This window comes from Maniola hyperantus, chromosome 21 (genome assembly GCF_902806685.2).
Source record: "Maniola hyperantus chromosome 21, iAphHyp1.2, whole genome shotgun sequence".
NCBI lineage: Eukaryota > Metazoa > Arthropoda > Insecta > Lepidoptera > Nymphalidae > Maniola > Maniola hyperantus.
In genome coordinates this window covers 11,903,988-11,930,253 of record NC_048556.1, presented here as the reverse complement: position 1 = coordinate 11,930,253, position 26,266 = coordinate 11,903,988, and the positions used below count along the sequence as shown (strand labels likewise).

The 26,266-nt window shown below is 38.8% G+C and overlaps 1 protein-coding gene across 1 annotated transcript; it reads left to right on the top strand.

The window, feature by feature from the left end:
* Positions 1-17,200: 17,200 nt before the first annotated feature.
* Positions 17,201-25,498, top strand: LOC117992367 (calcium uptake protein 3, mitochondrial-like). The gene is made up of 11 exons (XM_034980048.2): positions 17,201-17,357; positions 17,954-18,064; positions 18,440-18,487; positions 18,686-18,768; positions 19,368-19,433; positions 20,267-20,350; positions 21,117-21,251; positions 21,624-21,738; positions 22,302-22,529; positions 22,885-23,042; positions 23,132-25,498. The coding sequence occupies exons 1-11, from the start codon at positions 17,309-17,311 to the stop codon at positions 23,201-23,203; spliced, it is 1,149 nt and encodes a 382-aa protein (XP_034835939.1). The 5' UTR covers positions 17,201-17,308; the 3' UTR covers positions 23,204-25,498.
* Positions 25,499-26,266: the final 768 nt, after the last annotated feature.

Genomic DNA, 26,266 nt, shown 5'->3' with positions numbered 1-26,266 from the left:
TAAAGACTTGGTAATATATGGTATTCGGTCCCGAGCACCTTTTAGAGCTATTGGCATTACTTAGTGGCTAAGTTCTCGTAGAAAATTTTGTTTAACTCACTGGTTTTGGCTTCTTTCTTCCTTTCTTGCTGGGATTGATGTTTAGTTGTTTGTTTAAATGGTTAATAGATGCGCATCTCTTTTTAGGAAAACTTTCTTTGTTAGATAAAGACACGATAAAGATGAGAATTGATTTTTTTTCATTGATTGACATTGAATGTTGTTTTGACAAGTGTCATGTCTTGTCATGTGTCACAATTGACACTTGTTTCGTTTAGTAGTAATTGATTTTAATTCTGAACATCCTCCCCCGGAAGAGGACAGATGCGGTTGAATGCACGACGCACTACTCCTTTCGAAGTTTGTAAATCTGCAACTCGAGAGACTCCATCGGTTCCCGGATGGACCTTGATTACACGGCCGAGACTCCACTTCATTGGCGGTAATGTCTCGTCTTTAATTAGCGCGAGTGTTCCTTCTTGCAGAACGAGGCCCTTGCTGGTTTGCCATTTGGTGCGTTGCTGCAATTCCGCGATGTACTCTTTGTGCCATCTTGACCAGAAGTGTTGTCGCATTTGCTCCAATCTTTCAAATCGAGTGAGTCGATTTTCCTTGATGTGCAGTAATTCAGGCGTTGGTAGAGCTGTTAGAGGTCGTCCAACCAAAAAATGACCAGGAGTCAGAGGAGTCAAGTCTTGTGGGTCGTGTGATAAGGGAGTTAGGGGGCGTGAATTTAGGATTGCTTCTATTTGAACAAGAACGGTATATAAATCTTCAAAGTCTAAGTGAGCGTTTCCTAGGACACGATTTAAATGGGATTTGAACGATCGCACACCCGATTCCCATAAGCCGCCCATATGGGGCGCGTACGCTGGTATGAACTTGAACTCAATGCCTTCATCAGACATAGAGTTCACAATTGAGTCAGAATTAGCTTTGAGGAACTTATAAAGGTCGTTACGAGCACCTACGAATTGAGTTCCATTATCTGAAAATAATGTTAGTGGTCTAGAACGTCTCGCAATGAAACGACGTAACGCAGATAAAAACGAGTCCTTTGAGAGGTCTGTCACTAGCTCTAGGTGACATGCTTTAGTGGCGAAGCAGACAAAGATTGCTATATAGACTTTAATGGTTCTACAACCCCGTCCCTTTCTATTTAGTGCGAGTATAGGACCGGCATAGTCCATTCCAGACGTCTGGAATGGGTAACCTGGCTGTAGGCGTTGCCTAGGCAAATTACCCATAACAGGTGTGGTTGGTTGTGCCTTCATTCGAAAGCAACGATGGCACTTGTGTACTGTACTTTTTGCTAGATTTCGACCTCCAAGTGGCCACATTTGTTCTCGAATGGAAGCAAGTAAAAGTTGTGGACCCGCGTGCATTAAACGTAAATGTTCGCTTTGAAATATTAATTTAGTGAGTGGGTGTGTAGATGTGATTAAAATTGGATGTTTTTTGTCAAATGAGAAATTGCCGTTTTTTATCCGACCACCTACTCTAAGCAAACCGCTGTCATCAACGAACGGGCTTAACGACAGCAATTTGTTCTTTGACGATAGTGGTTTGCCTGATGCTATCGTGTGATATTCCGGGAAACATTCGAATTGTGATAATTTTACTAAAGTGTTAAACGCTTGCTGTTTTTCTCTTAAAGTGAGAGGACCCAATAGTCGGTCGCCTTTACATTTACGACAATTATTTATAAAGCGCAAAACGTAGGCACATGTATTTTTGAGTTTAAGCAAATTGGAGAAACGAGAAAAAGGAAGTCGTCCGCTTGGCTCAGCGGACAATGCTACCGCTGAAACCACTTCAGGTAAGTTTGACTCTATATATTGAAAGGGTTTGTTCGGCCAGTTGTTCTCACTATCGAGTAAAAAATTAGGTCCATTTAGCCAAAAATTCAATTTGCTTGGCTGATTACTGCCAACTCCTCGGCTTAAAAGATCCGCTGGATTGGATGAAGTAGGCACGTGACGCCACGGATAATTTTTAGTCCTGTCTAATATATCTGAGACTCGATTTCGAATGAACTGTTTTAATTTATTGGGTTGAGTTTTTAACCAACTAAGAACGACTGATGAGTCCGTCCATAAAAAACAATTGCTGTAGGTTAAACGAGTTGTTGCTAACACTTTTTCGAGTAATTTTGCGGCCACTGAAGCACCACAGAGTTCGAGACGCGGTATAGATGTCGGCTTTATAGGTGAAACGCGAGTTTTTGAACATAATAAATGCACGTCGACAACGCCCGTTGTGCTAACTGATCGAACATAAACGCAAGCGCCGTATGCGTCCTTAGACGCGTCACAGAAAATGTGAAATTGAATGTCCTGAGGGTTGTGGCACACTACGTGTCGTGGTATTTTTAAATCGTTTAGTTGATTTAGACCTTTATAGAATTTAGACCAAGAATTTAAAACATCTTCAGGAATGGGATCATCCCAATTTAATTTGTGAAGCCATAAGCGTTGCAAAATATTTTTTCCGTTTATAGTGAAAATGCTTAGTAGCCCTAATGGATCAAAGATTTGCGCAATTGTTGAAAGAAGAACTCTTTTAGTAACGTCGGCGTTAGATGGTATATCATTTTTTATGTTGAATAGTAATTCGTCTGTGGACGGAGACCAAATTAATCCAAGTGTTTTTGACGGCTCGTGCTCGCTGAAATCGACGGTACCGATGTTATTGATCGCAGAACTATCATCACTGCAAGTTAAAACATTTGACTTGAATTTTCTTAAATTGAAGCAACCGGAGGCGAGTACTTGAGTGATGAGCTGGCGGATTTGTAGTAGGCCTTCAACGGAATCGCATCCTGTGATGAGATCGTCTACGTAGAAATCTTCGCGAATAATTCGACGTACATCTGCGTTTTCACATTCGTCAGCGAGCTGTTTAAGGCAACGGACTGCCAAAATGGTGCAGAAGCCGTTCCGTATGTAACCGTATTTAAGTTATAAGTTTTTAGTGGCATCGATGGGTCGTCTCGCCAGACAATTTGCTGTAGATGACGCTGATTTGAATTGATTAATACCTGGCGGTACATTTTCTCGATGTCGCCTGCCAGTACACATCTATGTTGTCTAAACCGAAGTAAAATTGAGAATAAATCGCTCTGAATTGTGGGGCCAATCAGTTGTAAATCGTTCGATGACACTCCACTAGATGAGGGAGCGCTCGCATTGAAGACCACTCGTAATTTTGTTGTAGTGCTTTGCTCGCGTAAAACGCCATGATGTGGCATAAAGTATGAATTTGTGTGTAAATTGTTTATGTCACTTTCAGACATGTGACCTAAATTTTTGTATTCGTTCATAAAATCGATGTACATTGCCTTAAATGTAGATTGTCTTTGTAGTCTCCTTTCTAATGAAAGAAACCGTAGTTTAGCGCTTTGGAATGAGTCTCCTAGAGTAGACTCATCGCCCTTCATCGGAATGCCTACAGAAAATCTTCCATCTGCATCTCGGGACATGTGTTGTTTGAAATGGTTCTCACAAAGATCATTGTCGTTCAAAGATGCATCTTTGTCAGAACTTTCAAGCTCTTCGATAGTCCAAAATTTAGCGAGTTGCTCTTGTATTGAATCAAATTGGGAAAAATTGCATGAAAATGGTTGTATATTTGTCGTTCCAGTGGGCCCGGATATTATGTAGCCGAACTTAGTATCTTGAAGCACTGGAGAATTCTTGCCTAAATAGATTTTGTTTGTGCCGAGCAAGTCCCAGAAAATGTCTGCGCCTAACAGTAAGTCAATGCTAGACGGATTGTAGAATTCTGGATCTGCCAATTTTATTTCGGGGGGAATGTTGTATAAATTAGGTTTTAATGATTTTTTTAGAGATGAAGTTATTTCTGGTAACACTAGAAAAGAAACCTTTGTCTGATATGAATTGAGTCTGGACTGTATTATTGCTTGACAACGTTTGTTTATGGTAGAAACTAAATTATTGATTCCGGAAACTTTAAATTCAATGTTATCAAAATTCAAATTTAGTTTATTCAGAAGATGTTCAGAAATAAAGGAGGCTTGACTGCCTGAATCTAAAACTGCCCTTACATCATGATATACATTGTTGGCATCTAGAATCTGAATAATCGCAGTAGCTAAAAGTACTTCACCGGGTAGGCAACAGGATGAAGAGAGACTTGTCGCAGCTGCAGGTGGAGTAGAAGAGTCAGGGGCAGAATTAGGATGCAGCAGCGAATTATGTTTAAGGGTACACTGACGGCATGGGCCTAGCCTGCATAAACGCTCGGTGTGTCCTAACCTAAAACAATTTCGGCATAACTTGTTTGTTTTTACAAACTGTTCGCGTTCTGGTACCTTCATGCGTATGAATGAATCACATTTGTAAAGTGGATGCTCTCCTTGGTCCAACGGACATTTAAAAATTTTAGGTGTAGCATTCGCAACTGAAACTAAACTTTTGACATTTTTAGTAATATGAGACCTAGATGTGGTTTCCGGCTTGTTGTTATTGTTCTCAATAGTTTCTAATAAGTCAGCCTTATTTTTTAAGAATTTGGAAAAAGATTCTAAATTTACTAGTTTGAGGGTGGCCTTATGTTCCTCCCAATCTCGCAAAGTACGGCTGTCTAACTTTTGACAAATAATGAAAATTATTAGAGTATCCCACGATCCGGTTGTTTCACCGAGAATTTGTAATGCACGTAAGTTTTTATTGTACATATCAATGAGCACACGTAGAGAGGTAGCTGATTCCCTTTTAATAGGTTCATGTTCGAAAATAGCCTTAATGTGGTTTTGTACTAAAAGACGTGTGTTGTCAAATCGCTCGCACAGTGCATTCCACGCTAAACAATAGTTAGATGCAGAAAACTCTAATGAGCAAATGATCTGAGCTGCACTGCCCTCTAAAGATGCACGTAGGTAGTGAAACTTTTGAATATTACTAATGCTCGGGTTATCATGGATAAGTGATATAAAAGTGTCACGGAACTCAAGCCAGTTCCCATAATCGCCACTGTATTTGGGTATGTTTATTGTAGGTAATTTCACTCCCCTAATAACACTCTTTGTCTGCTTCACTTTCACAACACTCTCCTGATCACTAGTGGAAGAATCAGAACAAACAGAGACATTATCACCATGATTGAATGACCTTTCTTTTCTTTTGAATGAGTCGCACAGCTGTTGAGCCCTTGCCATTGCTGAGAAGTACTGAGTCTCGAATTCAGATCTCTGAAGAGACTGGTTCTGATGTTCCTCCTCAGACAATGACAAGCACTCAATATTCGTTTGGACCTCATCAAAATCATTGTATATAGTTTCTATTTTATTCATGCGAAGCTTCAACTCTAACTTATCAACTTGACTGCAGTCAGATACACTCTTTAAGCTACTTACATAATTCTCAAATTTAGTTAATCGACCCTTATATGAACCTCTTTTCTTCACTAATTCGTGTAATTTTGACATTTTAATTGTGTATAGAAATTAACAAATTAAACAAGGAATTGTATTAATAAATGAAAATATTCTATAATAATTAACTGTAATCAAAAGTGTCTTGTTCAAAACTATAAATTAATCATGTAATTAGATGTAAATTGATCAAATTAAGTTGGAAAATCTATTGAATTACAACAGAAATACAATGAAAATAATATAATAATCGAATGTCCAATGGCGGGCCGGCCATGTGCCGCGTTATTACATCTAAACAATTGCTCGCCTTTGTATGCTTGTTCAAAACTATAAATTAATCATGTAATTAGATGTAAATTGATCAAATTAAGTTGGAAAATCTATTGAATTACAACAGAAATACAATGAAAATAATATAATAATCGAATGTCCAATGGCGGGCCGGCCATGTGCCGCGTTATTACATCTAAACAATTGCTCGCCTTTGTATGCTATGCGAATAAGATGGGACAAATAAGGGAATCTAGACCGATTTAGGACATAATTGTTAGGACTTAAGTACCTCGATTCTTAGTTCCTAGCTCGTATTTCGTCTTGCCTGTATGCAATGTTGGGTTCAACAAAGATTATTATAACATCCGGTTCGAAGGACCAAAATGGCTAAGTTCTCGTAGAAAATTTTGTTTAACTCACTGGTTTTGGCTTCTTTCTTCCTTTCTTGCTGGGATTGATGTTTAGTTGTTTGTTTAAATGGTTAATAGATGCGCATCTCTTTTTAGGAAAACTTTCTTTGTTAGATAAAGACACGATAAAGATGAGAATTGATTTTTTCATTGATTGACATTGAATGTTGTTTTGACAAGTGTCATGTCTTGTCATGTGTCACAATTGACACTTGTTTCGTTTAGTAGTAATTGATTTTAATTCTGAACAGTACGTCTCAAACGATGGGTGTCCAGTGTCCACTGCTGGGCACTTTGCTGCTCCCTGCGGATCTACTGTCCACCGAGTAGGTACGCATTTTGGAAATAATCCTTCGAAAATTATAATTATGTCTGTCTGCTAGCTTTTCACGGCCGTTTGACTGTCACCCACGCTCGCCCGCACCGCGTTCGCGCGGGGGCTGTGCGGGTGTGCGGGGCGTACCCACCCCCATTGCCATCTCGACCTGTCGCGTACTATATGTGTTATCGAATACATATCCGTTATTGATGGCCTCCGAAATGACAGATGTAAAAAGCAAAAGCTAGTATAACAAGTGCGGGGTCCCGGACCCCACGAGCATGTCAAAGGTAGCGCTCCCCGACCACCTCCTAAATCACCCGCGCCATTAACCATATCGAACATGTTCGGCTAATACGACACACATATTTGTACAAAGGGCACAGTTTAGCCCGCGCCCGGGAGATTTATGGGAGGCTGCGTCGTGTTCCCATTACAAACGAGAGGTAAAAGAATCCGCTTTGTGTCATTCCCATGGACTAACTATGAACAGACTTGAAGAAATGATAGACAGAAAACGGGCGAGCTATTAAGTGAAGCATCTCCAGAAAAGCCGATTTCAAATAAAGAAGCCAATTGTTACGGTCACTCGCAAGTCGAGCGTGAGAGCATAATATTGCAATCAACATTTACGGGTGGGACAAACTCGAGAGCGAGATGCGTGATGTGTGAACAATGCCAATCAACTTTTGGTATTACATTAATTTATTGTTTTAGATCTAGAGCAACATCATAATGGAATGATAGGCGTAATACGTTTGTATGGAGAAGAGCGTAAGAAGAGCATTCTTAAGCCAATCATCATCATCATGATCAACCCATCGTCGACTCACTACATCTCTATGACCACGGGTTTCCTTTCAGTAAATAAAGGTTTGGTCATACGATACCACGCTGGCCATGTCCGGATTGTCAGGCTTCACACATCTTTGAGAACATTATGGAGAACGCTCAGGCATGCAGCTTTCCTCGCGATGTTTTCCTTCACCGTTAAAGCAAGTGATATTTAAATTCATGGGCATCAGTTTACAATAATATTTATCTTCCAAGTATTCATACAAGTATTGAGGTTACGTAATTTTTATTCCACCAGTTTCAATAAAATCTTGTTTTTCAATATAAAATCTTATAAAACACGGATCGCGATTATTTAATGATCTAATTTCGTCAACCGAGCAATAAATTGTGTTTAACAGTTTTCAATTTGCTCTGAGTTTATTACTACTGCTTTTAACAACTTCTGGTTGAATTATGGCTTGATTAACTTCAGTTGCTAAATGATTTGCTATAAAAATACAGCTATAAGTAATATAGTCTAGCTAGCTCATGGCCGCGACAAATTTCAAACCCCTATTTTACCCCCTTAGGCACTCGTGTGCTTAGGCCGGTCATACACGGACTGCTCGAGCGGTTAGCCAGTGATTAGGGGTTGAATTTTCAAAAATCCTTTTTTAGCGGATGTCTACGTCATAATAGTTTTGTGCATGCCAAACAACCCGGTCCGTCCTGTAGTTTGAGCTGAGCGTTGATAGATCAGTCAATCAGTCCAGTCTAACACCTTTTCCTTTTATATATTTAGATTTATTTTTACGTTTTATGAAAATATCTGTTTGCTTTGAAAGAATAAAAAAAGTTTAGGTATTTTTGAAAGCTGTACCACGCATTACCGGTTATACTTACGGGTTAAGTTGCTCGAACTCCGTCCATCAATGTCGTGGAGTCTGTGCGATCAGGTAACGTGAGCCGAATTGCATATATCTCCCCAGCCCTCATCAGTATATCTTGCATCTGACGGCGTGATTAAATAATCGCAACTTTTATATCGCCTAAGAATAGCTTATGAGAATTTATGCGAGATAACATCTCATGAAGAAAGATAAGTCCATTTTTATGTAGATACATAAAAAGTTGTAAAGAAAACTTAAACTACCTACTGCAATCAATCGAACGAAGTAGGGTGACAAACATTCTCTTCTTCTTCCGAACGCACTTGGCAGAGCTATCGTGGTCATCACGCAGTGAGAGCATACGCCACTTCTCCCTGCCGGCCAACAACTTGGTACACCCGTAGAAGGGTCATCATCATCGTTAACCGATAGACATCTACAGCTGGACGTAGATCTCTTGTACATGGAGACAGGGACTTCCACACGCCACGGTCTTGCGCCGCCGCCACCCAGTGGTATTCTGGGACCCGTTTGATGTTGTCTGTGCAACTAGTGGCGGGTCTTTCAAGTTCCAACGCTGATCCGGTGCGCGGTTCCTCGCCTTAGTCTATAGAAAAAGCGTTTTTAGATTTTATCCATGCAAAGTTTGGGTAAAACAGCTACTAAAGTTAAGAGGAATGAATACGTTTGTGTAACATATCAATAACGTGAAAATGGACGAAACAGCCCTTGAATGAAAAAATAAACATAAAACAAACTCGGAATCAGACTGAAAATCACTTGTAGACAGAAGAGGGCGTTGACTGCAGCATGCAGCATCGCTCGGTTTGATCCGACTTTACGACAAGGATCAATCTCAAATCATATCAAATCCTACAACCCCCGAGTTAAGATGACACAGACATTATTGTGCAACGCAATCCCACCTCTATTCTGTTATGCTAGTGATTAAAATCGCGTCACAGAAGACAAGATTAGTAATCATGTGATAGGTAGGTATACCACGTTGAAGTACAATATGTAATGCAAGTGTTAAGTATTGCATCTCGAAGCTCGTAAAGCGTCGGGGCTCTCAGGGAATGTTATAGCAACGAGTTAATTATTGGAGGCTATTCTGGAACGTTATACGAGTGTGGATTATTATTGGTGGTGTGTGTCATGTTCTGGAGCTGATATGAAACAATGGACAGATCATCATATTACATACCGACTGCATTTGGTAACTACATTTTTCACGCTCGACGAAATACGAAGGATCTCTTCGATTTTTCGTGTGATTTTGTTTAAAAGCTCATTTATCTAATTCATCGGCCCGCGCTTTTCTCTAAATTATTTACATAGTATCTCATTATTATCGTAAGTATTATTTTTAACAAAATTCTTTACCAAAAATAACAACAGAAATAAAACAATGTTTTTATAATTTTCATATGTTTTACTACACTTCAAGGAAATTTCTAAATAACATTAAATACCAGCAGGATTCGATAGCTGCAATGTGTCGCTACTAGATGGCATTAACAGTCGCTTCAGTACTGAGTGAACATACATATCACCGTCACTTGCAGCAAGCAAACTATAGCTTAGCGATCAGAGCGTCAGGCGCTATCCCAGGAGACGCGGGTTCGAATCCTGCCGGTCCGCAAAAATTGATATGTATTTCAAATTATTTAGAAATATGTAACAAATAATAAAATAACAGAAACAGCAATAAATAAATAGCAGATTGATTTTATTTTAATAGATCAAGTTTGACACTTCATTAAGCGTGAACAACGTAACCTTGCAGCGGAGGGCACACAACACACAACACACACAATATTGACAGACGTCAAAAGTAATCTATTAAATTGGTCCTACTTAGTAGATCTATTCTATTAAATGTTGCTCCGACAGCTTCCATAGATCTAATAAGTTTTAAGTGATACTTACTGTACTTACCGTGAGCGAGACCAATAATTAATCTATCCTTACCGTATTGTGAAATGGGGATTTAAGTGATACTTACTGTACTTAACGTGAGCGAGACCAATAATTAATCTATCCTTACCGTATTGTGAAATGGGGATTTAAGTGATACTTACTGTACTTACCGTGAGCGAGACCAATAATTAATCTATCCTTACCGTATTGTGAAATGGGGATTTAAGTGATACTTACTGTACTTACCGTGAGCGAGACCAATAATTAATCTATCCTTACCGTATTGTGAAATGGGGATTTGAAGAAGACCCCGGTGACTTGGGACCCTCGTAGCTTTAGTTTTAGGTTGAAGAATTTTGCGCGATAACATCCAACTTATTACAATAAATGATACAAAATGGAAAACTAAGCAATCCTAGTCCAAACCGCACAATCCCTCAGGCAAAGTTAAGTGTGTAGTTAACATTGAACATTGTGATTATCACGTTAGGTTGCGACGTTAGATTCTAACGCCGATCAGTTGATCAGAGGTTGTTAACGCCTATTTATCAAATCACTGCCGGCACCCTGCAATCTAGGCTTGCACTGCGGGGAGTTATGGGGGGAAATTATACTGCTCACTGCTCACTGACTTGCTGTAATCGGAGTTAATGTTATAAAATGATAACAAACTAGATCATAATGTAGTCAACTTAGTCGTCAACGAGCTCATTCGCCCCGGCTTCGGGTCGGAAATTTTTGAAAAATTCTTCTTATGCTTTCGTTAACTCTATGTATGGAGCGGAAACGTTAACATTGATAGCTGTTGTTCTCGTCTACTAATTAACAGTCGCCCAGCGCACTGTGGAGCGAGCCATGTCTCAGGGATAAAATCCGGAACGAGGAAATTCGCAAAAGAACAAAAGCGACCGACATAGCTCAAAGGATTAGCCAGCTGAAGTGGCAATAGGCTGCAGCTGCAGGTCATGTGTGTCGCAGAACCGACGGCCGTTGGGGCAGACGTGTTCTGCGGAGTGATTCGCTATCTCATTGTCTAACACTGAATGATAGTCACCGAGCTTATTTGACATTGGCTGGTTCTACATTGCTGCTTCACGGAGTGATATCAAAATATTTTTCGTAGAAAACCTCCAATGGTTTAAAAATTCAGCGTAAGACGCTGAGTGAGCGAATCAGTACGCTGGAGTGGAGACCAGGTAACGGGAATCGCAGTGCAGGACGACTACCAACCCGCTGCGCTGGACCGATGACCTGAAGAAGGTGGCGCGGAGCGCAACGGATCAGCGTGATTTAGAATTCGAATTCTGCTTGACCGATTTTAAGCAAACTTATCATTAAGTTAACATTAACCATGGATTTTGGTTTATTTCTCACATAGCAAACAAATAAACGTACAAACAGTAATATAATAATACGCGTAGATGCTTAGCCAATATGTAAGATGCATTGAGGTAATAAGTTGGTGAGTTATGCGGCGTCTGGGGGCGGTACATCACGCTGGCCCCACTCGTGCATCACAGGCATTCTAACGGCTACCGGTCACCGGTCACCAGGCACGCCATAACACTCTACTCATAATGATGGTGACCACGCGGTCCCCTTCTGTACTACAAGCTTCCTTAACTTGTGAGTTGTAGGTAGGGATCAATCCGAGCATCCCTGTATACCTTGGTTTGTAAACAGTAAATTATATCAGTACCTCAGTACCCTTATTATAAATGCGAAAGTGTGTTTGTTTGTTGGTTTATTGGTTTGTCTTTCAAACACGTCACGTGATTTTTTGCATGGGTATAGATAAAGACCTGGAGAGTGGCATAGGCTACTTTTTATCCCGGCAAATCAAAGCGTTTCCACGGGATTGCCCGTACATTGTCTTTTCGAAAAACTTTCAGAAACCCTCATCTAGGTCCCGATTCTGTATTTCTAAAAGGTGGTTATCCTACTAATAAAGTATGGGCTATTTGACGAAGGTGAAAATTTAGTAATGTGATAAAGCAAGCTGCACTCAGGCCCCTGGCGTTTCCCGCGCTGCGACCACGGCCACGGCGCGGCGCTGAGCAAGTAGCTGCTAGGTGTTTAGTGTCTACTTGTGTGGAGATGTACGACGGGTCCGCTAATTTACTACTTACATTGAGTTACAAAGGGGACATCAAAGGCTTTTCGACACTATTTAGTGGGCTGCAGCCATCGCCGACCACATCCATACGTGGTGGTCGATAGTTGCAGCACTAAGAAAGATATTACTTCACTTTTTAGGGTTCCGTACCTCAAAAGGAAAAACGGAACCCTTATAGGATCACTTTGTTGTCTGTCTGTCAAGAAACCTACAGGGTACTTCCCGTTGACCTAGAATCATGAAATTTGGCAGGTAGGTAGATCTTATAGCTGATATTTGGGGAAAAATCTGAAAACCGTGAATTTAGGGTGAGATCACACAAAAAAAATTAAATTGTGGTCATGAACTAATAATTAGTATTTTCAACTTTCGAAGTGAGTGACTATATCAAGTGGGGTATCATATGAAGGGTCTTCATCTGCACATTCTAAAACAGATTTTTGTTTATTTTTACGCATCATAGTTTTTGAATTATCGTGCAAAATGTCGAAAAAATACGACTGTAGCACGGAACCCTCATTGCGCGAGGTTGACTCGCACTTGGCCGGTTTTTTTAAATGAGGCGGATATTCACCTCCGGTGAATCGACACTTTGCGGTAAATAATGTCCTGACTTTAGCCACTTGTATCACTTGTGGCACAGCATCGTAAAAGTTGAGCGCTCCAGCTTCCTTCAGTTGCTCTCACCACCCACCGAGTAGAACATCCTCGTGGTTTCTTGCTTTCCATGCTCTCAACCATGATCAGCTTCTCGGAGCTTTCATTTCTGCGACGATGGGCGGTTTATGTCCTAAATAGCTAAGGATGCGCTGAAGGCATATAATATATGGTGGAAAGACGTATTAAAGCATATTTCAATCAGTTTTAATTATGAATAGAATAGAATAGAATGTTTTTTAATAGTCAGGTAGTTTTAATTTACCTTCCTTTTCATATTACAATAGTAAGAAGAGGGTGCAAATACTCTAAAATTAGGTTGTGCTTAGAATCGGTGCCACTGGTTCGGTACCACTGTACTGAACCCTGAGAATACTAATGGTCACGCTTAATCGTATTTTAATATTCTCATAACTAACCATTAAGTTCATTCCCGTAGTTATAATGAGCAATTCAGAAAAGAATTAAATAAATAACTTAAAACGACACTTTCGCCTCACACACGTTTTGAATTACTGTAAGTTAAATAATAATAATGAGATATGGAACTTTCGTGTGAGAATAAGTTGGAAAGTGTTTTCTTAGTAGTAGTGTATAAAAGAAAAAAGGTGACTGACTGTCTGACTGATTTATCAACGCAAAGCTCAAACTACTGGACGGATCGGGCTGAAATTTGGCATGCAGATAGTTATTTAACATCCACTAAGAGAGGATTTTTGAAAATTCAACCCCCTAAGAGCCTAAGAGCCTAACCTAACGCACTTACCCGATCCGAATCCATGAAAATACGAATATAAAAAAATCTACGTCATTTATGTCATAAGCTGATAGTTCTATGATTGCTTCGGAACGTATTTTAACGGACTCAGATCGGATGAGTGCCTAAGTAACGCAGTAAAACTGAGGTTTGAAATTTGTACAGTTCACGCGGATGAAGTCGCGGGCATAAGCTAAGTTAAATAATTTTCAAACCTCTGTTTTACTGCCTTACTTACGATTTATATTATAAATCCACGCGAACAAAGTTTTATTTATTCCATTACAAGTTGGCCCTTGACTGCGATCTCACCTGATGGTTAGAGAAGTCGTGGAAACAAGCCAGTCAAACATAACTATTCAACCCCTTAACGAAAAACTAAAAACTGTCCCATACCCGCGTTTGAAACACTTTAAAACACCCCCGCAGTAAATTAGCTGCGCAGCGGCAGCGTGCCGGCATGCAGCCAATAAATCAGGCCAATAAAATCGCGGCCACGGCCTCCTAATAGCCATTTTGTCACAAATATAGCGATAAATATCCCTCTACCCCCGACCCTCTCCGCAGTACAACTAGGGGTTAGTGAATGAGCGTGGAATGACATTAATTATATAATGAATCTATGTGGTTAGATTAAATGGCGCTTACTTAATCCCTCACAGGTTTTAGTTTTTAGCCGATAAGGGGATCATCATCATCATCATAATCAACCCATCGCCGGCTCACTATAGAGCACGGGTCTCCTCTCACAGTGAGAAGGGGTTTTGGCCATAGTCTACCACGCTGGCCAAATGCGGATTGGTAGATTTCACATACCTTTGAGAACATTATGGAGAACTCTCAGGCATGCAGATTTCCTCACATGTTTTCCTTCACCGTTAAAGCAACTGATATTTTATTACTTAAAAACGCACATAACTCCGAAAAGTTAGAGGTGCGTGCCCGGGATCGAACCCCCGACCTCCGACTAGAAGGCGGACGTCCTAGCCACTAGGCTATCACAGCGTATGTACCAGATAAGATATAAGGGGATGGGTGTAACAAAACTGCCATACCCCTTCCAAGCTAGTCCGCTACCATCATAGACTGCATCATCTTTCATCACTTACCACCAGGTGAGATCGCAATCAAGGGCCAACTTGTATAAGGGAATTAAAAAACAGTTGCTGACTTCAGACTGACTGATCTATCAACGCACAGCTCAAACTACTGGAGGGATCGTACTGAAATTTGGCATGTAAATAGCTATTATGATGTAGACATTCGCTAAAGTTTTTTGAAAATTTACCCCTAGGTTGTAATATAGGGGTTTGAAATTTGTGTACCACCACCACGCTGATGAAGTCGCGGGCATGAGCTAGTAAGTAATACGTTCAAACTATTTATTTAGCGAACTGAAACTGAACGATACTGAAAAATGCTATTACCAATATGAAGGATTCTGGATAACTCAAATGACAAATAGCTATGAAATATGAATGTGTTAAATATAACACAATCCATAGAATCTATTGAAGAGTTTCTTGTTCTTGCTTCTTGCAAAAGTTCTTCTTCCTTCATGGTCAGCATAGCGGCCTATGGTCTAAACCCTTCTCGTTCAGAGAGGAGACCTGTGTTCAGTAGTGGGCCGGCGATAAGTTGATATCTAATTGGACTTAGGGCTACTAGTGTTCCGGAACGATGCCGAGAATAAAGCGCCTCCCGCTGACATTCAGAAACCAAAATGGAGGTAAAAGTGAAACCAAAGGTTACTTAGCTTAACAAGAAACTCGATACGCGGAAGAGTGTTGTTCATTCACCACCAAAATAATTATCGGAAGGACAGAATAGGGCTGCCACTGCTCAAGCCTTTCTGCTCAAAAGACACTGCCTTATTAGAAACTGAATGTTACAATGTCACGAAGAATATATCCGGAAAACTAAAGCTTTGACTGAGTTTTAAGCAATCAAAGTTTTTTAGATTTTTCCCATTTAATTTAAATCAAAACTATAACAACTAACGATGATAGAAGTAATTTTTTTTCTTTATTGTGCCTATACTTACCTACGAGTATAAGAAAATTGTTTCAGGAAAAGTCAACGACTTACTAAACACAAGACTAACCACTTTAAACAAAAACAAAATTTTTGCTTACTACTTGATGTCCCGCTTAGTTTGACAGCTACAGTCTGAATCATAATCACCTCTCATTGGTTGACACTCTCCTGCTTATTGCTTCTGCAAAAATACCTTCAACACAGGAAATTGATATGTAATAATTAAGGAAAAGGATTAAAGGAGATTGTAATAATGATTGACAAACCAGCAGTGTCACTAATTTTTAACATCTTCATAAAACATGATTTCTGTTTGAAAAAAGCAGTTCTTTTACATGCATAATAGCAGCTGATTTAGTTTAATGGGCAAAATTTTTGGCATTTCCATTTGAATTGTAAAAGTCTTAACCCTAGCACGTGGTGTGGTGGGCAGTCTAGTCTCATCACTTGTCACAGCTAAGAATACCTATTGTAAGTCATTAGAGCTACTGGTTCGTTTGTTTACACGGTGGTCTATCTACTATTGTTCCTTGAAATTTCATCATAATCAACCCATTACCGGCGCACTACTGAGCACGGGTCTCCTCTCAGAGTGAGAAGGGTTTAGGCCATAGTCTGCCACGCTGGCCCAATGCGGATAAGCAGACTTCACACACCTTTGAGAACATGAACTCTCAGGCATGCAGGTTTCCTCACGATGTTATCCTTGACCGTTAAAGCAAGTGACATTTAATTGTTTTTAAAAACGCACATTGTATAACTCCGAAAAGTTAGAAGTGCGTGCCCGGGATCGAACCTCTGACCTCCCTAAAGACGGCGGATGTTTTAACTGCTAGGCTAAATCCACAAATCTCCCTCGTGAATATGAATTACCTCAAACCGGTAAGGGAGCTAATGATTGAACTGATGGCCAGAAGGGCCTCGCAGCCTATTGTTTACTGAGGGTTTATGTAGTTAGTACTAAATAGGTATTATAGTATCTAAGTCTATCTCTATGATCTAAGTACTGACTATGGATGGAGGAAAAAATGGTTCTTGTAGTTTGTCCATGGTACTAGTACACTGTATACATCAACACAGCAACTTCTACTATATTAACTTTAAAAGTTGATTCATTCAACTTCAAAACTTTTCTTGTACGTATTTTTTTAATTGGAAACCCTTGACGTAGGATGAATTTATCCTTTACATACTCTATGTAACTAGAAACTATTTCTTTTTCATTAAAATGACTTTAAGAATGGTTTGCTATTTCAAAATGTACGAATACATGAATTTGAGAAAAAAGCAACCGCAGAGTTTCTTCGTGGTTCTTCTCGGTTGGAAAAGCATTCCGATTTCGGAACCAGTGGTAGATTCACTTAATTATTTGAAAATACTTTGTAAAAGTTTATTCGGATGAGAAACTCTTCTAATCCATTCTTGAATATCATCTTTATGTTACAAAAAGAAGCTGACTAACCGTACCTAAGTACCGCTCAAACCGTTGCGTTGGGTTTAGCAACTTCATATCTTACAAGTGATAAGATGAGATAAGGTCCTCCTTTTGTAACATCTTTTGGTTGTGCAATAAAGTGATTAAAAAAAACAGGGTAATGCAAATAATTCCGTTGTTGCAGCAACCGGACGAGCTGGCCAAATCGGTGAAGCTGACATCCCGAGAGCGAAGGTTCATCAAGTTCGCGAGCGTGGAGTTCGGCGGGCAGCTGTACATGACGCCGCAGGACTTCCTCGAGTCCGTCGTCGAGCAGGAGCCCAGACGTGAGGCCTACCACCGTCTTCCTTCCTCTCCTTCCTTCACTCCTGTCATTTACTATACAGTTCTTCATTGCTGACCACAGTTGCTGACGGTCCGTTTCTTCTTTAATCACATAATGGTTATTTTCTTGGGATGAAAATGCGGTGGGATTCTATCCTTCCGCATACGACTCGACTAAGAAAACGAGATTTCGATGTCGACTCGACTCTTAGGTTAGTTATTATCAGTAATTAATATTACTTATTGTCAGTGATAATACCAAATCATGACCATCATCATTATCAATCGGTAGACGTCGACTACTAGATATAGATCTCTTGTAGGGAGTTCCACATGCCACGGCCTTGCTCGCGCCGCCTGAATCCAGCCGCTCCCTGCGACTCGTTTGATGTCTGTCCTAGTGGGGGGCTTCCAACGCTGCGCTCTCCGGCTGCCATTTAGGACCCCAACGTCTATCGATTTTTCGAACTAAATGCCCTGCCCATTGCCACTTCAGCTTTGAAATCCGTTGAGTTATGTCTGACAAAATGCACATCATATTTTGTTAGTCCTGCGTGACACACATTGATGGAACTAATTCGTCTCTGCTCCCATTCAGCTCGCCTAAAGCGCCGCATCCTGACCGCCAAAGAGATCGAACAGCTCCGCGACCAGGTGCCGCCACTCAAGAAGGGCTCGCCGCAGATGTTTCGCAATATGAGGGACAAAGGCAAGTGCAACCTTCTCTTACTTAAACACCACTACCACCATCTCTTACCACCACTTTTTGCATATTATGAATGTTGACGACAATATTACTTGTATCCTATTGTAAAGCTGCTGTCAATCTAATAATGTAAAAACTAAGTCAAGACTTAGACTTACTCAATACCTAGTTATTTTAATTCTCTATATATATTATGTTCTGTTATGTTTTGTATTTTCTTATTAAATTTTTTGATTTTGGGTAAAAGTAATTACTAATTCCGTTTTTACTATAGGATATTTTTGTACAACTTCAAGTCACAATTTTTAGATATTTATCTATTGATTTACCTTTTCTTATGTAACAGTTAAAATATTATAGCTGTTGTTCTTTTTTCAGGAATCATCTCTTACACAGAGTATCTGTTTCTTCTTTCAATTTTAACGAGTAAGTCTTATTGTAACTTACTTTGGTCTCATTCAGCTGTTACCATCAACAATTTTCATCTAAGTTTTCTCTTTGATTATATTATGTGCAATAAAGTTTTCTTCTACTTTTTAAAGGTACTTTAATTTTTTCCTCCAACTCATAATATGCTTCATACAAATATATTTTTACATAGTGTTTCCAATTTGTACTTTTCAGAACCGACTTCAGGCTTCCAAATCGCTTTCAACATGTTCGACACGGACGGCAACCAAAGAGTAGATAAAAACGAATTTCTAGTCGTAAGTTCATTTTATACTTTCTTATTCATTATATTATGTATATCTATAAAGCATATTGCTGTGTATCCTAGAATTAGATGAATGCCCTAGGCATATCTGTAGTTGCACTAGGTCGTGGCATTCCCCTGAAAGGGCGGAAACGGTCTTATTGTCTGTTTTATCACAAACTATTTCATAAAAATCATTTTAAAGATATTGTATTTATTGTAAACATTTTGATGTAGTATTTCTGTATTCACATTTTATTTTTCTAATAATATCTATTAGATCATCGTATTACATTACATTTATTATACAAAATCCAAGATAAAGATCCTTAATATGTAACGTAGGTTTTGTACATTGCGAAATACAAACTTGAGGCTGAACGAAAACCAGAAAAAACTAAATTACTAATTTTGTGTTATTTCAATAACTGTTTCTACATAAGTGGTAACTTGAGGCCCATATTTTCGTCATTACTTGGATTCTGTAATATTTCAATAAGTAATCAATATTATAGTATGTATTTTATGATTTCATTAGTTTAGAGACACATTTTAGTTATTTTCCATTTATGTTTTGTTTTGAGCACGTATTTTGTGCCCTGCACTCATTAGATCCAGCGTTTGCTCGGCGGCTCACTGAAGGAGCGCAAAGACCTCGACGCTAACAGCGAGAAAGCAGTGAGTTTGTGTGCTTAGGGTGTAAGCTTCGTTTTAACTTCAAGTTTAATTGCAGTTTTACGTTATCTTCATGTGTTAAATTTTGATTTGCCTATTTCATCTGTTTTTTGTTGAGCTATGAGGTTCTTATATTGCAAGTCTTCGTCGGATTTGGTGGAAAGAGGAATCGGTTCTTCGCCAGCTTTAGTTATGTTATAATGTCGAACACTTGTGTCCTCATGTCATCAATCAGATATTTTTGAATCATTATATTAGCTACTATTTTTATTTACGTCTATTTCCTATGTATTTTTATTCATAATATTTAATGTGTTTTATAATTTTTTTCTTGCACATCCTTTTTACCTATTTCATATTTAAATATTCCTAGACATAATTTTTTATTAATTTTATATCTATGAGTTACACTGTGCCGTCTGTGTTTCCTTTATTGCAAAAAACTTGATGAAGCAAAGCAAATAGGCAAGGTAGTTATGTTTCTACAATACCTCTTCAGAAACTACAAAACATTACTCCGAATATTATTTTTGAATATTTATAATTATTGATTAAAAATCCCGTGGGAACTCTTTGATTTTCCGGGATACAATCTTTATCTATACCCATGCAAAAAATCACGTCAATCCGTTGCACCGTTGCGACGTGATTGAAGGACAAACCAACAAACAAACACACTTTCGCATTTATATAAGGGTACTGATGGAACTTAATTGGCTTTAATATTTATAAAGTGTTATATGAAAGTTATTCTGAACGATAAGACTAGCTATTATCGAAGCTGTAAGGAAACGCGGATGGCACAGTCAAATTCAGTTCTCTGCGACATATTGTAGCTGCTTGCCTTAGTGTCGGCCAACACGCTGCGGGACAGGCTCGAGCACGCTCAGACAAAGAAGAAGCCTCCACAGCCGTCCACAGTAAGTCACTACCTCGGGCTGTGTCATCAAGTGCTTTGTTTAACCTTGTGCTTTGTGATTTACATTGGTTTTTTTAAAATTGTAATCTCTATAATTTTGTGTAATCTGTCGATAACTTTGGTAAGTCTTAAGGGTTTATTCTAAGAAGCTAGACCTCCCTAGAGTAAATATGTTCCTTGAGCTAAACGATTGTTGATTAAATTGTTCTGAGCTTACCAGAATAATTAATAAAGTGTCGTTTTGGCTTAAACTTACAAATATTGACTCTGTTTTGTTTTTAATATTTCTTTATTTCGTGTTTAACTACTTGTACCTAATCTTGCTTCTTTTTTAACTGAAAAATAATCCTCCGTGATTTCTAATTTAAGCGTTTTTGTAATAATCATAATTTTAATTTTATTTTTACTTAAAATATTAAATTGGATTTGTGTTAAAACTTTGCAATTAACTACTTCTTCTGTGGATAATGATTAAAATAATATAAATAATAAAAGTCCATTCTAAACATTTTCTTTGCCTACATACCCATTAAATTTATTTTAGTTAGTAGCAATCTAGATATTGCTTAATTTCATACGCGCAGTCTTATGTAAATTAAATCAAACTCGACGATGATAATGAAATCTGTTCAGAGACGAACCCAAACTAAACCCAAAGAATAGCCATAGTTCTCAAAATGCTCCAAACTCCAGACAGTCCTGGGTAGGAGACGATCTGTAAACACAAACTGAACATCATAATCAAGATCTGACACCTGTGTTCGCAGATGGAGAAGATCTTCAGCTACGCGTGGAGAGGCAAGCGCGGGCTGACGGACGAGCCGCAGGGCGGGAAGCCTCAGGACCACCTCGTCGACGACCAGGGCTTGCAGAGGAGACACAATGTGGATACATTGTTGCAGGTAACAACTATAAGACGTACAACCAATGTCCGAATTTAGAAAGGTGCCATGAAACCTAAAAATACCCAAAGTGACTAAGGAGTCATCATCGTCATGATCAACCAATCGCCGGCTCACTACAGAGTATGGCTCTCCTCTCCGAATGAGAACGGTTTTAGCCATAGCCTACCACGCTGGACAAGTGCGAATATGCAAACTTCACACACCGTGAAGAACTCTCAGGCATGAAGGTTTCTTCATGATGTTTCCGTCACCGTTGAAGCAAGTGATATTTAATTGCTTGAAACGCACATAACTCAGAAAAGGAGTAAGGATATTATGATGATTTATAGAATTCATGATTAATGATAAGTACCTAATTGTAATTTGCAGGTACACTTTTTCGGTAAGAAAGGCACAAACGACCTGAAGTTCGAAGGCTTTCGGCAGTTCATGGAAAACTTGCAGACTGAAGTTTTGGAGTTGGAGTTCCATGAATTTTCTAAAGGTGATGTTATTACTGACTTCAGTTATTATTATTATTACTTTAAAAAAAACATTGTAACTTAGCTGAAGCATTTGACACTATTAATCACAAAATTTCTTGCATACCTTTGGTGAAACTGTTAATAACAAATACATTATTTAATAATTCTCCATCTTCATATAAAGAGGTTACTAGTTCAAATACTTATTATTAAAGCCAACTGAAATTTTAATCAAGGTATTTAACAAGGGTGTCCTCTAAGACCTTTTTTTTATACGAGCGACACATCCCAAATTAGAAAATAATTTGTGTAGGTATACAGCACATTCAGAAAGTTTTCGAAATGAAATATCAAAATGTAAGAAGTCATAAATATTTTATTATAATACTTTTTTTCATTCAGAAATACCCATAACTCTATGAGAAATACTAATCAATTTTACTATGTCTCTATGTTTGGTTTTTTATGGGAATTTCACAACGGTAAAATTTGCGTTAATGTTTATGGGAATTTCACAACGGTAAAATTTGCGTTAATGTTTATGGGAATTTCACAACGGTAAAATTTGCGTTAATGTTTATAGGACATGAGACCATATCCGAAGTGGATTTCGCGAAGATCCTGCTCCGTTACACATATTTGGACACGGACGAGTACGACATGTACCTGGACCGGCTCCTGGACCGAGTCCACGACGAGAGGGGCATCACCTTTGAGGAGTTCAAGACCTTCTGCCAGTTCCTCAACAACCTGGAGGACTTCACCATCGCCATGAGGATGTATACTCTCGCTGATCATCCCATATCCAAAGGTACTTTGTCTCTTTCTTTTATTTTAAGGGGGACATCTGTCTTTCCTTGTCTCCTGTGGGAGAGATGAATAAATAATTGAATGATAGTTACTCACGTTATGAGAAGAGTCTCTTTCCATTTTATTTTCTGGGAAACCCCACGTTATAGGAAATGACTTATCAGTAGTAGGTATGTATCTATTTTGTAAATAGATATCATTTTCACAATCAGCAACGTGTAAACGTCTATATTTTTTTTTAAATATATATCGGCCATTTTGGATTTGAAAGGCGATCAGCTTGAAGCCATTTTCCCGCTTTATAGTTCTTGTTAGTGGGCGAGGAAGTTTGACTTCAGCTGTGTTTATCTCGTCAGACGAGTTCCACCGCGCGGTGCGCATCTGCACGGGGCAGGCGCAGTCCCACCACGTGGTGAAGACCGTGTTCGCCATCTTCGACGCGGACGGCGACGGCTTGCTGAGCTACAAGGAGTTCATCGCCATCATGAAGGATCGCCTGCACCGCGGGTTCAAGGTAACCTCGCATCATTGTCAACATCAGTCTCCGGACTCCCACTGCTGGACCTATGTTCAGGCTAATAAGGCCTATGCTTACTTTTGCAGTCGTACGCCAAGAACGAGGGCTGGGAGGCGTTCAAGTCGTGCGTCAAACAAGAGATGAAGAGTTCTGTGTGAACCACATACATACATACATACTTACATATTTATTTACTTGTTCGCATAGTACTACATTCGGTCTTACGACGTATAAGTCCCGCAAAGTGCTAATGCGCGTGGCCGTTATTTTAGTGACGTAAGCACCAGGCTGAAGTTTAAGCTGATGGTATATTTAAGGTATATTTTTACTTAAATATAGGTACGTCAAATGACGTCATTTTGATGTTAATGAGACATGATTCCAGCGCAATATCAATTTGCAGGACTTATATGTAAATTAATTAACTATTTGATACTGTTCAAATATCTATCACCATATTAATAACTCCGCACAACTTCAAACGAAATCTCCTTGAGCAAAATAAAATTAAAATTTGAGCAAAATAAACTAGAATTTTGTAGGATCTTCATAATTTATTTCATAATAATTATTAGAGTTTTCGCGCTTTTTGAGCTTTGAGTTTGAATTCGTTATATTAGTATGTTTTGGAGCTAATTACAATGTTATATACCACTGTGGGATATTTTGTTGTGATAGAAGGTTTAAGTAATACTCTACTGTGCAGTAAGCAACTTGCTCGCGATAGTTAGGTCTGGTATCCACCAAAGCGAAAGATGTACAGAGGAGAGTCCAGTGAGACATACTAGTGACTGAGTAGCACAATTTGTTTGTTAAATAAATAATTATTAAATTAGTTAATTATGCCAAAGTTCTATCTAATTGTATCTATATTGTTTAACAATATAATGTTGACTATTAAATATCAAAATAAGATCTTTTCCATAATTCTTGCCATACGATCATTAGACAGTCAATAAATATCGCGATACAATGATGCAAATTCAGTCGTACCTACTGTGATCGCAAAACAATAATACCTTAACACCTACAGTACCCGGCAGGAAATATTGTACGTCGACCTTTAGAAAGAGACAGCTGGTTCATGGAGCATTGTCTCTGTCGCTGAGACCGACAAAACGTCACATAGGAATAAGTGACAGAGCCAACGCCCTACGAAGCCGAAAGCTCTTTCGAAAAGTCGATGTACAATATTTCTTGCCGGCTACTGTACAAAGTCTTAGGGCCTGCGCAGACGAGAGACTTTTATCCGCGGAGGGCAAAAATCCCGGAAACGTAGATAAAAATGTCCACCGAAAACTTGCCACGGTGTCAACGCACACGGTGTGCGGTCATTTGTTTGCCGCAAGCGAACTAACTCTCGAGCGCTCAACGCAGACTAAAACCCGCAGTGTACGTGACGCGCCTGGGAACGTTACTTCTATTTTTTGAAGACTGTTTGATGTGGTACGGGCTGCCGATGTCCCGCTATGTCGGCTATTTGGGGAATTTTTGTACGGGGTACTTGCCCCACGTGTCCGTTATTCGATGCTATGTTAAAAAGCAGCCCGAAGCCTGTCCCTCGTCTGTGCAGACCATCACGAAATCACAAATTGATAGTGCAACATTTGTTGAGCGTCTGAAAGTCTTGCCTGTGTAAAGTCTACTAGCAAGTGACGTTTAAATGTGCAATACCACAACTAGGTAGTGTTCAATAGACCGCACTAGACTTTACTTTGAGAATTTGTTCATAAATCCATTACTATTAGTGTGCATAGCGCAGAATCCGAAAGTTTATAATACAAAAATATTCAAATTTCGTTATATATGTGTGTGTTTAAGTATACCTATTTGTATTATTTTTTTCGATTTTATCTCTCGACTATGTACCTACAGCAGAGATAATTTCTGCCTATAGGTACAATTGGTCCAAGATTCTTATTTAGGTACTATCCGTTTTTGAGTATACACCTAGGGCGGCTGATTTAGGGTGAATAAACTCAATAAGCCAAAAATTTTAAATTGTGAGATTACGAATAGATACCTATAATTATAGTGAAATTTTACATGTGTACTTATTGAGATTACTAATTTGACAATTATTTGTCATTTCTTTGTGTTTTAATTTTGTAGTAATTTATAAACTTAATGAGGCCTTAAACACAAGCGGTTTTCCTTTGGTAAAATGTGTAATTTTAAAAAATTTACACCGAATTTACATTCAAATCTTTGAGTCCGTTTGTCTGTTGAGTTTGATCGGAGAACCAAACTGCGTTTGTATGGAAAGCTCTGAGGAAGCTTCTCCTGATTTGATGTGCTGCTGGTCAGTAGATAAGTTTTGTGTTTGAGGCTTTTGAAGGTTAAACAAAGGGAAGGGAAAACGAGTACAGTTTTTCTCTGCGTACTTAAATAATTATAATTATTGGTTTTGCCATGAAATAGGTCTCAAAGACGAATTAGAAAAATTTATTTAACCACCAATTAATAATCTTGAAAAGATTTACGTTGTTCTGAATTAAAGTATTAGAAAGTTACCTAATAAAATTAAATTATTTGCACTTTGATAGAGATATTTCTAGTTTACCTACTTGCATCATTTGTGTTATGTTAGTTATGATAAACTATTTATTTGAATTATAAATTCTATATATGTACCTAAATGTCAAGTTTCTAAAATAACCCCGACTTCCTAATAGTTAGATTACACATTAATTTATAGGATTATGTTAAGATAATAAAATTTTGCCATGATTTAAATTTTAAAATATTCTGAATAACGTGTGTGATTTTTTGCTAGTCTTTTGAGAATTTTAGATTATATAATTATTATTCATGCCAATCATGCATTATCTATTTGGGTGAAAATAAATTTATACACGCAAAATTTTTGTGGTAATAAAATGTTTTTAACACTAACGCCATTGTTTTATTTCATGATTCTGATTCTAGATAAATGCGGTAATAGCCTAGTGGTTAGGTCGTCTGCCGACTTGGCAGGTCGGGAGTTCGATCCCGGGCACGCACCTCTAACTTTTCGTGCGTTTTAAGCAATAAATATCACCCTCTTTACGGTAAAGTAAAACATGATGGGGAAACCTGCCTTAGAGTTCTCCATAATAATGTTCTCAAACTGTGTGTGTAGTCTGCCAATCCGCACTTGGCTAGGGTAGCAGACTATGGCCTAAACCCTTCTCATTCTGAGAGGAGAATGCCGTGCTCAGTAGTGGGCCGACACAAGTTGA

Excerpts from the sequence above, each read along its gene's own strand:
- LOC117992367 (XM_034980048.2), top strand. The coding sequence starts at position 17,309 with ATGACGCCGCAGGACTTCCTCGAGTCCGTCGTCGAGCAGGAGCCCAGA. Across the intron at positions 18,488-18,685 it reads TCTTCTTTCAATTTTAACGA|AACCGACTTCAGGCTTCCAA; the intron begins GTAAGTCTTATT and ends TGTACTTTTCAG. Across the intron at positions 21,252-21,623 it reads ATGTGGATACATTGTTGCAG|GTACACTTTTTCGGTAAGAA; the intron begins GTAACAACTATA and ends TGTAATTTGCAG.